This window comes from Carlito syrichta, unplaced genomic scaffold (genome assembly GCF_000164805.1).
Source record: "Carlito syrichta isolate Samal-C Ts95f unplaced genomic scaffold, Tarsius_syrichta-2.0.1 Scaffold239038, whole genome shotgun sequence".
Taxonomy (NCBI): domain Eukaryota; kingdom Metazoa; phylum Chordata; class Mammalia; order Primates; family Tarsiidae; genus Carlito; species Carlito syrichta.
Genome location: NW_007183134.1, coordinates 23,960 through 42,818, shown reverse-complemented (window position 1 = coordinate 42,818; position 18,859 = coordinate 23,960). Strand labels below are relative to the sequence as shown.

Sequence of the window (18,859 nt, the reverse complement as noted above, 5' to 3'; positions counted from 1 at the left end):
AAAATGCTTGTCCAGTATCTGTAGCCCTAGTGTCCAGAGTTTATCAAAATGAATACCTTGAAAAATAAACACAAAGACCTAAAGCCTAGAGATCATTCTGATTCTGACCTCTTCAGAAGATTCAAGTCCTAAGACAGGCCCGGGATTTGTCTTCGAAACGAAAATCCCTGAAGTCTGTTTTAGGTCAGCATCATCCATGGCTCCAATGCCATTGATGAACAAGGGCTATATTCAAGCTTATGGGTGACTAGGAAGGTTCAGGGGTCTGGATGTCTACAACTTATCCTAAATTTTTGAACAAGATTTAGAATAGAACTCATCTCTACAAAGTTAAAAATCTAGGATGGGACTTGTCTCTTGAATAGGCTTCAAATCAAGATAAGATGAAAACTTGACTGAATTTTGAGAAAGAAACAGGAGGACCCCATTTATTCTCATGGAATGTTGCTTCTAAACTTGTGCTAATAATTGTTATATGTTATATAATATATAACAATGTGTTATAAATCATATTGCAAGGAATTAAGTTTAAAAACGTTCTTAACCATAGAAATCTATTTCTAGTTAAAGAAAGCAATCAATAAAACTAAAGTGGAAAATTCTAAGATCTAGCTACTAAGAACACGAACCTAAGGATTACAGGATTAAAAATTGCCCCTCCTTCCTTACACACATTCATACACAAAACAAAAAACCCACAGGAAGATTCCCTGTTACCAACTGCTTGAGTCTTGCTTTTTCGGTCAATTTGAATGACTTCTCTAGAACATTTTGTCTAGTTTTAAATATCGTTACCTGAATAAGACTAAATGAAGGGCAAGAATATAGTTATTTTATTTTATTTTTTTGAGTCAGGGTCTCTGTCGCCCAGACTATGTACAGTGTCATGATCGCAGCTCACTGCAGCCTTGAACTCCCAGGTTTAAGCAATCCTCCTTGCTCAGCTTCCTGAGTACCTGCAACTACAGGTGCACTCCACCATACCCAGCTATTGTTTTCTTTTTTCCATTTGTAGAGACTAGGGCTTACTATGTTGCCCAGGCTGGTCTCAAACTCCTGGGCTCAAGCAATCCTCCTGCCTCCCAAGGGCTGGGATTATAGGTGTGAGCCACCACACCCATCCTAGAATACAGCTTATTTTTTGTTTTTGTTTTTTTTGAGTTAGAGTCTCACTCTGTCACCCAGACTGGAGTGTAGTGGCCGCTACCGGCCACCACAGCCTCGACCTGCTGGGCTCCGACGACCCCTCCGCCTCAGCCATCCAACTAGCTGGAACTACAGGCATGCGCTACCATGCCCGGTTGATTTTTTTTTTTTTTTTGATTTATTGTAGAGATGAGGTCTCGCTGCCCAGGCAGGTCTCGAACCCGCAGGCTCAGGCAATCCACTCACCTCAGCCTCCCAAAGGCGCAGGATTACAGGCTGAGCCACCAAGCCCGGCTGAATATAGCTTTTAAATGAAAAAAAAAAAATTCTATGAATAGAACTTCCTTCAAGTGATAAAATTTCCCAAATAAAGTATTTATTTCCATGCCATATATCCCTTCATACCATTTCTATGCTTATTCCACTAAAACAGAATAGAAATGTTTGCAAAATAAAAGACTAAATCAAAACTAAATATTTTTAACTATTACTCTCTACTTTTTTTTTTTTTTGGTCATCTCTTGTCACTTAAATATGGGTTTAATCCCAACCACTGACATAATAACTTTGGTTACTGTATAAATGTTCAAGTGTGAGCCGGGCTCGGTGGCTCAGCCTGTAATCCCGCGCCTTGGGAGGCTGAGGTGAGTGGATTGCCTGAGCCCGCGGGTTCGAGACTCACCTGGGCAACTTGGTGAGACCTCATCTCTACAATAAATCAAAAAATTAGCCGGGCATGGTAGCGTGTGCCTGTAGTTCCAGCTACTTGGAAGGCTGAGGTGGAAGGATCGCCGGAACCCAGCAGGTCGAGGCTGTGGTGGCCGGGAGCAGCCACTGCACTCCAGTCTGGGTGACAGAGACTCCAACTCAAAAAAAAAAAAAAAATTTCAAGTATGGTAGTGGAAGTAAAAAGAACAATGAAAAGGAAAAACAGAGATCAAATGTCATATTATGAGTTATAATATCATTTTAGGAAGTTTAAAATTTTTTCTAGAACCTGTCAGAATTATCTACTAATCCTCAAAAACATAAAATACACTGACAGACCTTTGTATAAAGGTAAATACAATGGTAGGTATTTATTTGAAGGCAAATGCATTGACCAGTGTTTTCAAAATTGACTTTCATAAGCTAATATTTCCAAGATTATTTTCCCTATATATTACAAATGTACAAAAGTAAGTGTTCTGGCTAACCACAAAGTTTAACACAGATATGATATATCTCTTGTACATAAAGGACAATCAGTACACCAGTTTCACAACTTACAATTGCTAAAATAGTACTAATAAATCTCAAGTGTTTGACAGTTTAAGAAATACTGTATGCTACTTTTGTCTTTGGTTTCCAGTTTCTCCTTCCTGTCTTTCGTATTGTGTGTTTGTGTGCAGTCATCATCTATTCATCTGAAGGATCAGTACTGGAATGCACAGATTTAATTAGTTTTTTAAGAGTAACGTGAGACAACAGCTGGTTCTCTAAGTGATGCTTAGTATATGTTCTCCAACTCTTGGAATTACGTGGCACTTAATACCTGCCCAAATGGTTGGTTTAACTATATTATTCATTTATTGAAGCGTAACATAATGTATTTGCTACTCAAATATTTAAGATGAATATACAGTAAAACAACCTACTACTTTATTTCCCACTTCAGAGAACAAAGCAACTTGAAGCTTTTGGACACACTGTTATTTTGTTTTGATGTAACATCCACCAGTAATCACAAAGAAATGGATGCGTGAAACTTCATGTGCTAAAGAATGATACATTACACAAAACTCAGTAATTCAAGTAACCCACCCCAGTAAGAACCTGGAAGCAAACATTCTAAAAAATTCTCAAAGGGCCAGGTGCAGTGGTTCACACTTGTAATCCCAGCACTTTCAGAGGCCGAGTTGGGAGGATTATTTGAGCCCAGGAGTTGGAGACCAAGCCTAAGCAACATAGCAAGACTTTGTCTCTAAAAAAAGAATTAAAAAATTAGCTGGGCATGGCAGCACCTGCCTGTAGTCTCAGCTACTTGAGAGGCTGAGGCAGAAGGATCACCTGAGCCCAGGAGGTAGAGATTGCCAGATTGTGCCACTGTACTCCAGCCAGGGTGTCAGAGTGAGTGAGACCCCAACTCAAAACAAATAAACCAACGAAACAAAAAACTCTCAAAGAAACCAAAACAAATGCTATCAAATTCTTTAACCAAAAAATGACCCTTTGAACAGCATTTCCTTTACACAGTTCTAATAAGCTGAATGTCTAATCAAAAGTAAATTAAAAGAATATTAAAAGTAACAATATCAGAAAGGAAAGAAGTACTGATAAACACTTTCAAAGCTGCCTGAAAATAAGGGGAAAATAATAATAAACAATAATTTCAATAATAAAAGAAATGAAACAACATTACCCCAACATAGGCTATTTACTATTAAGGCAAGCAAACTTACACATCTCAATAGATACAGCACATTAAATTCTGCTGTCCTAATAATAGCAGTCATTTTTAAAAGGTTAATTTTTACACTATTTAAGGATATGCCTGACTTTTTTTTTCATCCAAAGAGGCTTTAAAAAAAAAAAAGTCTATTGCTTAAATGAATAGAATTTATTTCCAAAATTTTCTTCCGAAACAACATTCCATTTACCTCTTTTGCTTTGCTACGTAACATTTTACTTTTATTCTTGGCTAGAACTGATATCTAGAGACCATATGGTTGAGAAAGAGCATGGCAATTACTTCAGAAGTGAAATTGTTTGGTTTGAGGATGAAGTGAGAAGAAATTCTGAATACAAGAATTTAGAATGTTTAGTAAAGATATACTTGTGGATGGTCACATGATATCTCAGGAACATTGGTAAGGGGAAAACGTTTTCCATCAGGTACAAAGAGAGTTGTAAAAGAATAGAAGATAATCTCAGCAATACTCTCTAGGCAAAGCTGGATTTAAAAACAACTACATTCTTTCAAGCACTTAATCGAGCAACTTTGAAAGTTTTTTCTCTTAAACCTATAATAAAATTTTGCTTCCCAAAAAAATCAGGTATTTTTATTTTTATTTTTATTTTTTTTTTTGAGTTGGAGTCTCACTCTGTCGCCCAGACTGGAGTGCAGTGGCCGCTCCCGGCCACCACAGCCTCGACCTGCTGGGCTCCGGCGATCCTTCCGCCTCAGCCTTCCGAGTAGCCGGAATTAAAGGCATGCGCTACCACGCCCGACTGATTTTTTGTTGTTGTTGTTGTAGAGATGAGGTCTCGCCTGCCCAGGTGGGTCTCGAACCCACCGGCCCAGGCAATCCACTCACCTCAGTCTCCCAAAGGCACGGAATTACAGGCTGAGCCACCGAGCCCGGCTCAGATATTTTTAAATAAGGGAATTTATTTTTACAGTTTTCATGAACTCAGACCAGGTAAAATTAAATCATTTTATTGTACTTTCTGTTAAAACTGAAGAGAACAGTAGATTAAAATGACTATTGGTACCTATCTCTATTTGGTTGACTTCTTAAAGGCGGTGCAGGTAAAAACAATAAAATCAGCAAGAATACCCAATGGGTATTTTATAATACGAAGAATACGTCAAATGTAGAAGGATTGAGAGAAATAGAAACTCACCATTAAAATACTACAGTAATAAATTTGTCTGGCAAGATCCATAGATGAATACTAAAATCAGTGAAAGAAAGTTTGAGGGAAAAAAGGATATTTGCATAGTCTTAAAGTATTTCCTAAATGATAACAACTAATTACAAACAAAAAACAGTAACTTTATAGTACAGTACAGAAATCTGATATAGTATAGTACAGAAATCCGACAGACACCACCTAACCAGATGATCAAACATAACACCAACATTTATATCTACATCATGTATCTCCTGATATGCACTAAGAAAGGCCCAATATCACTTCTGCAGAATTATCATAAAAAATGCATAACCTCAACCTAATCATAAGAATACATCAGACCAACCCAGATTGAGGGACTTCCTAAAAAATTACCAACCAGTTCTCAAAGAATGCCAAGGTCATGAAGGACAAAGATAGACTGTCCCAGGTTGGAGGAGACTCAGGAGACAACTAAATTCAGTTGAAATCTTAGATTCAATTCTACAACAGGAAAATTCCAATTCTAGTGGAACATCTGGTAAAATCCAAATATAGTCTATAGTTTAGTTAATAGTATTGTGCCAGTGTTAATTTGATTAAATTATTTCTGACAGTGGTATTCTGGTTTTCCAAGATGTTAACATTTGGGGAATCTGGGTGAAGATTTACACAAGTACTCTGTGGACTACTATTGCAAGTTTTCTTTAAATCTAAAATAATATCAAAATAAGAAGTTAAGAAAAAGTCATCATCTTTATCCACATGAAGGTGATTCTACAACACCCTAAATTCTCTGAATTTTTATGGCTACATTAGGGATTAATGACGAGGGAGAAGTGAGCAGGTTAAAAATGGATAGAGCAACTGGCCAAATGTTTAGCCAAATGTTTAGCCAAATGATACGATCAAAAGAAATGTACCAGATGTTTTCCAACAGCTCTACATATGGAGGTTCCTACTCTCAGCAGGGGACCCACTGTAAAAAGAAACAAGAGACACACACTCTGGTTTCAACCATAACATAAAGAATAACCTATAAATAGCTATTGTCTGGTAAGATTCCTATTTCCATTACTATCTCTGAATCTGCTAGAAAAGGACACCAGAATTTGGTTTTCCTGTATGTATGTTCATAAGCTCATTTAGACCTATTTAAATACTTAATTTAGCAAGCGTTAGCATCTTGAAATGTCTTCTTAATTAATTTCAATCCAGAAAGTTACTAATAAATCCATCATTAAAAGTTACTAAATTTAGTTTTTCTTCAAATGAAAATATATACTTTCTAATATCATTCTAATAACCCTTTTAATCAAATTATTATTATTATAAAGAAGTTAAAATATTAGGAAACTATCCGCTTTATGAAAGTTTAAACACTGCTGTAGAATTAGAATTCTAGGATAACCTTGGTCAGCTTCTGTATTTGTTTTTGTGGAAAAGTTAGCTGTTTCCCTCCTCTATTTTTGTCCTTTGGCAGGAAGTTTATGGTATAACTAGATAAATATCAGAAATAATCATGGCCATCTTATACTATGCCTTTACCAAAAAAAAATGTGTTGTACATCATTATTTGTATATAACTCAGGAAATCCTTGAAAAACAAAATATCTAGCTTTATCTTCAGCTACCTCTCATTTCATCAGTGAAACTATTTTGTATGTTTGTCAATATTCTTACTCTGGATTCTGTATAGAAGCTTAGCCTCTCTAAAGATCATGATTCTAAAGATAATTTACATCATTTCCTTTTAATAGAGCTGGATATTTATAGCTTTTTATTCTCTTTCTTCATTTACAATAAAATGTATATATAGAATTCTGTAAAATAAAGAATTACTTCCCTTACTCTTAACAAATACTTATGATTCATGATGTCTCTTTGCTGCATGAATACATTTTGCAGTGGTTTGAATCCCCATGATCTGGAAATGCACTAGACACCAGGCCTAGGAATCCTCTTCTGAGTATGTAAAGGCACTAAACATGGGTGTTTTGTTTTCCTAATTCACAACAAGCCTAAATTGTCCAGAAATTCAAGCTGAAATGCTTTTTTTTGCTATTATACCAAATTCGTTGACTAAAATGGAAAATAGTAAAATTGAAATACTTTTGCTAAAACTTCTGAAAGTATTATGCTCTTGCTTTAAGCCACTGTAAAGAAATACTCCAAATAAATAAATGGAAAATCAATGTTGCGTATCTGCCATGCTACTAAGAAGCCATAGTAAAAGTAGACTTTGTGGCTTCCTTTAAGTTAATTTCTAAGAAAACTTTAAAAGATAAAAATAATGTGAGAAAATGGAATTAATGATGCATATTAACAATCAAGTCTGTCCATCCTTGTGCGCTGTCAGAATCAAGGAATATGGTGATAGGAAATCAAATACAACAAATAAGAATTCTTCAAGCAACAAGGAGGGTGGGGAGATGAGTGTGGGGGGAAATCTCAAAGGCTCAAAAGGAAACATATATACAGTATTTTGATTGCCATAACAGAGTTCCCCACACAAATTCAAAGGGCAAAAACAGAAGAACAAAGAAACATTAACTGCTCTTATTTACTGGTACAATGTGTGTCCTCAAATTACTGAAATTCCAGCAGTGTTAGGATGACATGGACAAAGGATAACCTGTATATTAAAGACTTAAAAAATTTTATCTGCATGAATATTGATTTTTTAAAAATAATTTAAATCTGAGGATGGCTTACTGTCAATCTATATTAACCTAGAATCTTTTAGGTACACATAACTCCCGCTAAAGGCCATGAGTTTATATGATTTGAGGTGGTTTCATTCATCGTGTTCCATATTTAGATTTAATCAATGGAGTACACAGTTTTAAGCAATTTATAAAATAAGGTAAGAACGAGCGATCCCTTAAATCCTTCTGAATTGAGAGATGAGAGTTATAAAACTCAGTTTTTAATGATCCCCTTTTTTCTTGAAAAACAAGGCCCTCTTGACCCCGTTTTGTTTTCCCATTTCTGACAGAGATACAAATACCACAAATGTTTGACTCTCCCCTTTACATCAACAACTGTGATCGAAAGTGATAGCAGTAATAACACAGCTAACATATCTGGTGCTTCCTTTGTGTTAGTCAATATTCTAAGCAGCAGAAGTAAATTGCCTCATTGTAGTCATTGCTATAGGTGATGTTCAGGGTCTGGCAATCTGACCCCAAGCCTCAGCAACTAACAAGTACATTTCACTGGCTACTTACTTTAATAAGTAAAATGGGCAGATTCTAAAAGAAACTGCGGTGGAGACTGGCTTTGCTCTTGAATGGCAATAGGAAGGGTGCAGCCAGTAGAAGCACCCATGGCCACACAAACAGAGCAGTCAATGCTCAGTTTCAGCCAAGGCTGGCAGGCAGCAGGGTAGCCTAGGCTGCAAGGTCTTTTGATTTTTTTTTTTAATGGTTAGCTGGAAATCCAGATTTATATCTGAAGCCCCTTGATTTTAAAATACTGCCACTTGTTTAACCTTTTTTCTAAAATCTTGGGGCAGGAACCATACCTCATTTATCTTTGTATCCTCAATGCCTAACATGTCGCTGGCACACAGTAGGTACAAATAGGTAGAGGTTGGCTGTTAAAAATTTCACCATTTTATCTTGGCTATTTTATAATCCTGGTAGGAATCCATTGACTTATTCACAAATATTTACTGAGATACTACAATGTACCAGATATTACTCTAGATACTTAGGGTACAACAGTGGAAAAAAATGAACAAAATAAATACAAAGAAAAAGAGAGAGATTATACTATATTGCAGTAGGAGAGATAGGCTCCTTTCCCCTACCGCTCCCCCCCCCAAAAAAAAACCCTCAAAAACATATAAACTCAGGTACAGTGAAGGCCTGGAAAATAAGGAAGAATAGTTTGCTTTGAATTGAACCTGTGATACCAAGAGCTAAAGACTAATAACTAGAAAACCAGACAGAGCAGTTCATGTTGCCTAGTGCCATATTGGTCATTACGCCACAAATATGTTACAAATGTGTAAGCAATTTAAAGGAAAGGGTACCCTTGAAAGAGAGAGTGCTTTCTTCAGAAGTAGAACAATATGATCTTGCTTCTTGGCTTGAAAGGAAGTATTGATCCTTAGTTAGTGAGTCAAAGGTTAATAACTTGGGCCTGGTTACTTCAGTTATCAGACTCATGATTAATGGTGTCCTCTAACTCTCTGTAAATGCAGGAACCTCTTTTTGATGCTTTTACTGGGAACCAAGGAATCAAGCTATTCTCTTGTGATTCTGTTGCAGGGGGAAGCATTGAGGAAGAGTGGCCACAAGGGTCTCACAGACAGTGCCCAGAAGTCGCCAAAAATGCAACTTGGAGCAACATGAACCTAATTGGCAACCTTATGGTAAAATACTAGCTGACATGCAACCCTTTTGCTCTCATGTATTATCATTCCACAAGACCACATGCTGAGCTAATAGAACTTCCCCCCCCCCCCAGTTTGCTTTGGAAAACGGATGTAGTTTCAAATAGCCCAAATGGCACAATCTGGATAGTGCTCCCAGACAGCTGCTGGAGTTATAGACAGGACAGCTACGCCAGAACCATTTTTAAAAAGCACAAACTTGGCCTCTGCCTTCCATCAAATCATCTATATGCATAGATATTTAGTTCCTCACAATCTTAGTATTTCTAGCCAATCACGGTGTTCTGAAAAGAAAATACCCTAAAAACACATGCCAGTTTATATCTTCAAGTAGCCTTTAAAATAACATGCACAACTCCTAAAGCTGGAAGAAATGTTGTTTTTCATTGTTTTTATATAAAAATAAGATTTCACTCAACCTGCTCTTTTTGGAAGAAACAGTATTTTCTTTGTTAGCCAAGCCCAACACAGATCTCATGCCAATGTAGTTTGCTCTTCTCATGGATACTAGCCAAAAGGATATTCCTTGAAATAAAGTCACGATCTATTGAGAGTCTCACAAATCAACTAAACTAGGAAACAAAAGTATGAGAAAAAGAAATGATTAAAAATAAAAATGATGAGAAAGCACACCACTCAAACTGCCCACTTGTAAAAGAAAGCTCTCATCAATGGATGTCACATTAAAAAAAAAAAACTTCCCCCTACATATGTGTCAGATATCAAATCATCTCACTTATTGTAATATTTTTTTCTAGCCACCTAAACATTTTTGTTTTAGTTAATCAAAGTCTCTGGCCTTGATCTTGTATCAAATAGATTAACACTGAGAGAATAATTTAACATAGTAAACATGAACATGTTCATGAAATTTCCGATTTACTAAACCTGAAATGAACATAGTGAAATGGTTATAGACGTCTTATGACCCCCCCAAATAACTGCATATACAGTAGAGTCGACATATGTGATAATCCAATGACACTAATGCATTTGTACAACTGAAAGGTTTTTAACATCTAGAAATAAAACGGCTTGAAAAAGTCTACTGAGATTTAGTTTTTAGACACTCTTTCAACCTACATTTTAGCTAAGGTAGCATGCATTTACTAAAGAAGTTCTCAAGAGTAGTATTCTGAGGATTTAGAATGCATTTGAAATTTCTTCGCATTTTCTGCTTGCTTCATTTTAAGTATTTTTAACATTTTTCCATACTTTGTAGGCAATTTTGGCAGAAATGAGGCTTATGTCTCTTCACCATCAAGTTGTATCACGCATACAATTCTGCTACCAATCTGTGCTAGCCAGAACTTTATCCCTGCCCGGAGACTTCGTGCATTTCCCACTTCCCATCAAGGACAGTACAAAGAACTCTAGGCTTGCCGCTCCACCAAAACTTGAAACCGCAATCAAGTGACCGCGGTCGCGTGCCCGGGCAGGGAAGGCAGCTGGCACGAGGAGCCCCCAGCCCAGCACCATCCGCGGCCCTCTCGGGAGTGGCTCTCGGTACCTGCTGAGTGGATGGCTGGCGGCGGCCCGGGGCGCACAGCGCGGCTCGGCGCCGGGGGGCTGCGAGCGGGCGTACGAGTGGTAGGCGGTCAGCACCACGCCGCCCGAGTCCTCCACCTCCATCGTCAGCCGCGCATGTCTCCACGCCGGCCCCAGAACAAAGACCGGGACCAGCATGGACCAGCGCGCCGGGAGCCTGTCCCCAGCCGGGCGGCGGGCCGTCCTACGCCCCGCGACTCTGCCCGCGGCTGTCAGGGGCGCGGGGGCAGGCCGGCCACGCCCCCGGGCACTCGGATTAGCATACGCTGGGGACACGCCCACCAGCGCGGGGGGGCGGGCGGCGTGTGTGCAGGGCTGGGGGGAGGTGTGATCCCTGCTTCTAGGAAACTGGAAACCTGCTGTGATCCTTCGGGGCTCTGGCAAGCTGCTCTAGTAAAGTTTTTGGTTTTTTTTCCTTTGTTTCTTTTTTTCCCCCTTTTATTCACCCCCCTCCCCCATCAAACTGGAGGCTTATCCCAAGGCCAGGAACATTTCCTGCCTGGCAGCCAGGAGTGAGACTGTCAAACCATGCCTTAGGTTGTGGAGGAGGGAGGCCAGGTCCGATGTGCGTGCTCTGGGGAAGAAAAAGAGAAAATGTGACACTCTTGTCTTTTAAAGCATCCACATCAAAAATTGAAGAACCGGATTACATTGCTGTTTACTTAGTCAAGTTACAATAAACTTGATTTCCTTTCGGGTCAGGTAATTCCTTCTTACAGCAAGCGAACACTTCCCTCCTACACAATGCGCAACAACCAGACTCTTACCTCACTCCTACATCCCGTTTCTCCTCCCAATCCTGATCACATTAACAGATACTGTTTCCCGCTTGTCTGAAAGTTAGACCTTATTATTACGGACTAGATGGATGTTATTTCCGGAGGCCTTTTTGGAGAGGTGGGGGGAGGTTAAAGCCTGGTGGGGAGAGAGAGGCATAATTAGAAAATTTGAGACTGAAGTATGTCTTTACCTACATAAGGCTAATAGCACAGATGGGAAAACAATATTCTTATAACTGATTAAAACGGTAACCAGAAATATGCTAGGAAGAGGCCCACGTGATAACCTTTCATACACACACTGTTTATTAGCTGTCTTAGACACAACTTTGGGAGCTAGGTAAAGAGGGAATACTGGAGCGTGACCTGGATCATGCTGCCTAACATCTTGAGATCTCCATTTCTGCATCTGTGAAATGGGGAAAATAACCTTTCATTTCATGGGATTAAAAACACCAAGTTCATGTTAATTTTTCAAGAAATGCTGGTTCTCTCTGCTGCATCCTTCACATTCATCAAGAAGGGAGACATTTATTTTCATTGCACTTTCAGAGGCTGGGAAAGCATAAAAATTTTCCATCCAAAATGCTTTTTAAAAAATGTTTTGTTTATTAAAGGAGTGAGATAATAATGACTAACATTGGCTAACATGCTTACTATGTGTTGGATCCTGTACATTAGCTCTTAAAGCAACCCTGTGGGGTAGGTAGTATTGTATAATTATTCCAATTTTATGGATGAAGAAATTTATCAAGCATAAGTGTATGAAAAATGCACACACGGCCAGGGTCTGTGGCTCAAGCCTGTAATCCCAACACTTTGGGAAACCAAGGTGAGGGGATTGCCTGAGTCCAAGGGTTCGAGACCAGCCTGGGCAACTTGGTGAGCCCTCATCTCTACAATATGTCAAAAAATTAACCGGGCTTGGTAGTGCACGTGCCTGTAGTTCCAGCTACTTAGAAGGCTGAGGTGGAAGGATTGCCTAAACTCAGCAGATAGACGCTGGGGTAGCTGTGAGCGTGCCACTGCACATCAGCCTGGGTGACAAAGTGAGACTCTGACTCAAAAAAAAAAAAAAGGCACATACAAGGAATGTTTCATTCTCCAAATATTTCAGATAAAGGAGGCATCTGTTTCCCTATTGTGCGTTATGCCAAGTGCATCAAAACCAAGATAATACTTTCTTAAAATGTGAAATAAAGATAGGTATAGGTATTGATGCATGCCCACAAAGACTCATCTAAAACCCTGTGGCCAGATATGTTTCAGAAATTGCACATATTTATTATTTTCAAAAGGTAATTTGATGGGTATACCATTTAATATAAAACACTTTCCACCCAGTACAATTTGGGATAGTAGTCAAAGGAATCTTGTATTCAAAGGAATTATTTCGGTAACAAAAAGACTGAATATTGACTCTGAGTGGGATAAATAAAGTCTCTTAATGGCCTCACCTTTTTTCAGGTCACATTTGCTCAATGATCAATGATTTATCACCCAATACATCTTGGCACCAAACTTTTTGAAAACTTGTCATTTTTACAGCTTTTTGAATTTTGAAATTACCATAAGGAATTGTAGTAGTGAAACTTTTTTGGGGCATGAAATTTTCCCTTGGTATTCTTTTTTTTCCCCCCCTGAACTACCAACTCACAATTTTAAATACCTGCAGGTTATTCCCTTATAAATATCTTGACCATAAACATAACTCCAGATGTGCCACACTGCAGTGGCACTCCCTCAGGCTGGCTTCAGTGGCATTCCTCCTTCTCTTGTGCATTCTCATTTTAGAAACCCTGGATTCACTTTTGACTGCTCCCTGCAATCAATAATCAACCATTGTATTCCCACTGCTAATGTCTTTGTCCTCATGTCATCATCTCTTGCCTAGGTGACACAGTCATTCCTTCACAAAGATTACTTTCCATAGCTTCCTCTTAAGCCCCACTCCCTTTACAAAAAACAGGTAGAGCGATTTCTCTAAAATATAGGATTCCCTCTTCTCAAAAGCTCTCAATTGTAGCCCACTTGTTACAAAATAAAGTCCGGGCCGGGCTTGGTGGCTCAGCTTGTAATCCTTGAACTTTGGGAGGCCAAAACAAGTGAATTGCCTGAGTCCGTGGGTTTGAGCCCTGTCTGGGCAACTAGGCGAGACCTTGTCTCCACAATAAATCAAAAATTAGCTGGGTGTGTAGCGCGTGCCTATAGTTCTGGCTACTAGGAAGGCTGATGCAGAAGGATCGGTGGAGCACAGCAGGTTGGCGCTGGGGTGGCCAGGGGCATGCCACTGCACTCCAGCCGGTGACTAAGTAAGACTCTGACTCAAGAAACAAAACAAAACAAAGTCCAAACTCCTCAGTATGGCCTCTCATTAATCTATTTTCATCACTTAGTACTTCATCACTCCTAAGACTCAGTGGCCCACATACATAACCTCTTACCTTTCATTTTTCTTGTCTGAAAATCCTGAATACCCCTCTGTCTCCATAAAGTCTCTCAGGTGTTCCTAATTCAGAATAACTCCTACTTCTGTCCTGCTGTAGAAACTGCTCTTGTTTTCATCACAAGGAGTAATTTCATCCCACCATGTAATTAAAGCACAGTCAAAACTCTGTACATACATCTGTGCATTCTCCACTCCTGTGCTCATGTCAGACATTGCTAATAGATCATAGTAATTTCTTCCACTGAGCCTAGAAACCCTTCTCAGAACAGAATCCCAAGCCAGCAAGATAGCTTTGAGTTAAAAACTACTTGCTAACCAAAGATTGTGTTACTATTTTCTTTTTTTTTTTTTGAGTTAGAGTCTCATTCTGTCGCCCAGACTAGAGTGCAGTGGCCACTTCCAGCCACCGCAGCCTCGACCTGCTGGGCTCTGGTGATCCTTCCGCCTCAGCCTTCCAAGTAGCTGGAACTACAGGCGTGCACTACCACGCCCGGCTAGTTTTTTGTTTTTTTGTTTTAATTGTAGAGATGAGGTCTCACCAAGTTGCCCAGGTGGGTCTCGAATCCGCAGGCTCAGGCAATTCACTCACCTCAGCCTCCCAAAGTGCTGGGATTACAGGCTGAGCCACTGAGTTCGGTTGTGTTACTATTTTCTAACAAATTAGTCTTTTACTAAATTGTAAGCTAGTGGAACAGCTAGTGTCATGCTTTGTCTTTGTACTAGAGAGGCCATTGTGTTTTAGGGAATATGCGTTCAATACAGAATATTTACTGAAAGAATGAATATATGAATCAATTAGTGAATCAGTGAGTGAGACAGCACTCAGTGCAGTAAGTGCCAGTCTTTCAGGGTAGCCAAGGCAGGGGTCAAAGGGAAATTTCTCCTTTGTTCTCTGGAGGTTTACTGAAAAATCAAATTTTAAAAGGCAGATTAATTGGAGAAAAGGCATACAAATTGATTTAACATGTATGCACAGGAGCCTTTGGGATGAAGGTCCAAAGGTACAGGGGAAATTGTCCATTTTTATGTGTAGGTTCAACGAAGCTGGACACCTGTATAGATATATGTTGGACAAAAAGGTATGATCTAATGCTAATAGACAGAGGAGAGACCAGCAAGGCCTGTCTGTCTAGATTCTTCTTGGCCTTTCTGAGCATGCATTTCTTTCTTCTGATTACACGACAAGACCTTCTCTGGAATGGGGGGTAGGGATGTGGGAGAGAGGGGGCTTATGACCTACTGTCAAATGAAGTAGGTCAGATAGTGTTTTGTTTGTTTGCTTGTTTGTTTTTTGGAGAAAGCAGGATTTATTGAGAGGACAGAAAAGCTCCCAGAGCAGGAGAGGACCAGAAATGGGTTGCCCAGATAATTTCTTTATGGTCAGTTTTACATACAAAGGTAGAAGGAAAGTTAGAGTAATATTTTTAGATTTTATGGCTGACTTTAGGGAAAGGGGGTTTTGGTTTCTACAACCCGCCTTGAAAAAGAAATTCCAGTTCCCATGACCAGCCTTGAGAGAAAATGAGACTGAGAGAAAGCAGGGGGGAAATAGGTCTGAAAAAAAGTTTGCTTCTGACATCTTTGCTTTCTGACATCTTTGTTTTGGGATATTGTTTTCTGAGTTCCAACACCAAGGAATTATTTATAAATGGCTCACAGGTCTGTATGGCACTAAAACTGCAAACCAAAAAACCAAAAATCTTTTACATGTATGTATTGGAATTTTTCAAATATGTCAATATGCTGTTTACTTAATAAAAATACAACTCGTGTAAGTATTCTTAAGTTTTCAGGCTCCAGAAGAATGGTAGAATGCATATATTGAAAATTACAGAATACTCCATACAGGATATTTCCATTAGCCCTCCAAATTGCCACCTCACTACCCTGGGTGATCCACCTTATGAATACATCTATGAGTCTCCTTGCCTCTAACTTCAGGTAGGGTGCAACCAAAGAGAGGTACCAGCAGACGATCTAGAGGGAGGAGGGAAAGCAAGGCTGGGTATTGACTTCTGAGGCTTCTTTGCTATTTTGCTGCAGGTTGAAGTCTTCTATCTACCACTTCTGACTCCAACCCTCTCTTATACTGCTCTCTCAGGATTCAGGTAACTATTGCCTCTCCCTGATCCTTCTGATTTAGGGGTAGTGACAGCTCCTGGTGCATCAAGTAGTCATTGTTCCTGCTCTCCTGCATCACCCCTTTTTGGTTCTTTCACTCCAGCCCCGTGTTTACAGATGTCTCTTTAGTAAACTCTTCATTCTCCTGGGCTGAGTGCACCATCACCTTCTGCCAACACCCTAACTAATATGCATTCTGCTGTCCAGAAACCTGGGGTAGTGTCCCTTAAACCATGAGGTACAAACACAAACTATAAATAGCTTCATACCGGCTCTGGTGTTTTGTCACTGAATAACTTCAAGGTTCACAGTCAAATTAGTTATGAAAAAGCTTCCAGATTTGAGAGATTCTTAATTTCAGAACTGTAGAAACAGGATTGCAGACCCGAGAGAATCAGTTAACATTTCTGGCATTCCAAACAATTCTGGGAACCACCATGACAGAGGATGACAGCACAAGGCTGTGACAGCTGACCAGGCAGTGGGGCAAGTGAAGGCCCTCGGAAAGATAAACTTGCCCAACAGTGGACAAGGAGTATTCAGCACACAAAAATAGCATTTTCAGTTTATTTGAAGTAAGGTCAAAGATAGAGGGAAAATTCTAGTTTCCTGGGCTGTCCCGCTTTGGACGTCATGCAGCACCCAGCAATGGAATGAGTATCAAGGGACCTGGGTGTCAGCACCAACTCTGTCACTGTCACAACACCTGGAGTAAGAGCTAAACTGCAGGCTTGTGTCTTTACATGTAAAAGAAATAAAATAGCCGACATGTATTGAGTGCATACCATATTTTCGTTCTAGCCATCAGAACATCAACTCATGAGACACTGGCAGCAGCCTTCCCAGGTGAGATAAGCATCACTGTTAGCTGCTCCATTTTATAGTCGAAAAACTGACTGAAGTAACTTACCAAGGTTCCCCAGGCAAGGACAGGCAGAGCTGGGGTTCAAACCCAGGGAGTGTGGCTTCTTAATCTAGGCTCTTCAGTATCTTCTCTCTCTTTTATGAAAGATTTGCTGTGATTCAAAATATATTCCTCCTTATAAAATGCAATTAAGTGGGTAGGATTGATTTTATGTTTCTTTGTGGTAGCTTTTCATAAACATATTGGAGGATAAATATCACCAACATGTAATAATGATGATGAAAATAATAATAAATAAGTAAATAAGGAAGGAATTACATGTGTGACTTTTTTTTTTTTTTTTTTTGAGTTGGAGTCTCACTCTGTCGGCTGGAGTGCAGAGGCACACTCATGGCCACCCCAGCGTCAACCTACAGGACCCTGGCGATCCTTCCACCTCAACCTTCCAAGTAGCCAGAACTACAGGGGCACACTATCCTGACTGGCTAATTTTTTTAAAAATTTATTTATGGTAAAGATGAGGTCTCGCCAAGTTGCCCAGGCTGATCTAGAACCTGCAGGCTCAGGCAATCCACTCGCCTCAGCCTCCCAACGTGCTGGGATTCTAGGATGAGCCACCAAGCCTGGTCCTACATGTCTTTTTAATGCCCGAATACTAGGGTAGCTCAAAATTACTTGTCTTCTTAGATATGTATATGTATTTAATTCTTTTCACTAACTGCTCTTAGAATGTGTTGAAGGCTGATTCAGTATTTCTTTCAGCCTTGTCCACTTGTCAGTGGCTACTCATAAATGAGGCCTTAGAGAGTAGTAAAAATTATGAAGCACAGGTGCACAAAGACTGTACTTTCTAAATAAACAAAGAAGGCAGACTGGCAGACAAGTACGCAAGAAAGAGTTGAGTTTGAGTTTGAAGTATGAGGTTACTACTTACTGTGGCATCTTCATTTCTGTTTCAGCTTCTTAATTTGATAATGGGATTAATAACACCTCCTCAAAAAGTTGATGGGAAGATAAAACAAGGCCACATCTTTAAAGCACCTATCATAGTGCTACGCATATTGTAGATGTTGGTTCTCTTCTCTCCCTTTCACTATCCTCTGTCACCTGTCCCCTCAGCCTTTCTGGAAACATGATTTGAGTTCAGCCTTCAAGAATAAACAACTTGAACTTAGAGATTCCAAAGGTATTTCACAACCTTTCCTGAGAAACCTGTATGAAAGCCCGCGCAAACACTAGCCTCCAAGTGCCACCAGCTACAAGGACTATGAAGTATGGGGATATGCCAACATATTTAACCTTACCAGGAAAGGCAAGAGAAAACTCAACATGGACAAAAAGAAAAGTGCCTCTTGTGGCCTTGGCTGCTTATCTGCCAAAACTGCTGCTAGCATAATCACTTCATACCAGAACAGGAAAACAGCTGTAGCTGCATGAGTTTTTGCAGCCACTGACTGGCATTCTCTCAGCAAAAAGGGTTGAAGTAACATAGTCACTGGCCCTATCTTGCGGGAAATGAAGGCACAATTCTTACCTACCAAGGGGAGCATGCTACTTTTTCTTTTAAAACTCCACCTTACATGCTTTCATCACTGCTCTAAAATCCCTTTAGAATGATTGGGTAAAATTAGGGTGAAAGAATACAAAATTGTCTTTATATAAAGAGGAAATATTTAATGAGACAAGTATTTTAAAAGGTAGTATACAAATCCTTCATCATTGGTTCAACTGATAAATCTTTACTGGCTACCCTGAAATATTTTTCAAAACTTATTTTTCAAAATATACTTGAATTATACAAATATACTTTCTGAGTGCTCTCATGATGACACAGAATTTTTAGACTACTCTGATTTTCCTATTGCTTTCTTCGCATCTATTTTTAAAGAGAAATCAGGGCCTATTTTTCTTCATTAATTGAGTAATTGTTCTGTGCTCTATGATCAATTTGG

General features: G+C 39.4%; 1 protein-coding gene across 1 annotated transcript in view; it reads right to left on the bottom strand.

Annotated features, from left to right (window-relative positions):
- Positions 1-10,907, bottom strand: part of ARHGAP28 (Rho GTPase activating protein 28) — a 196,342-nt gene extending 185,435 nt beyond the window's left edge. The window contains exon 1 of the mRNA XM_008051849.2: positions 10,656-10,907. Within this exon, the coding sequence (XP_008050040.2) occupies positions 10,656-10,831 (176 nt within the window). The 5' untranslated portion in view covers positions 10,832-10,907. The remainder of the gene's footprint in view (positions 1-10,655) is intronic.
- Between the last annotated feature and the right edge of the window lie 7,952 nt (positions 10,908-18,859).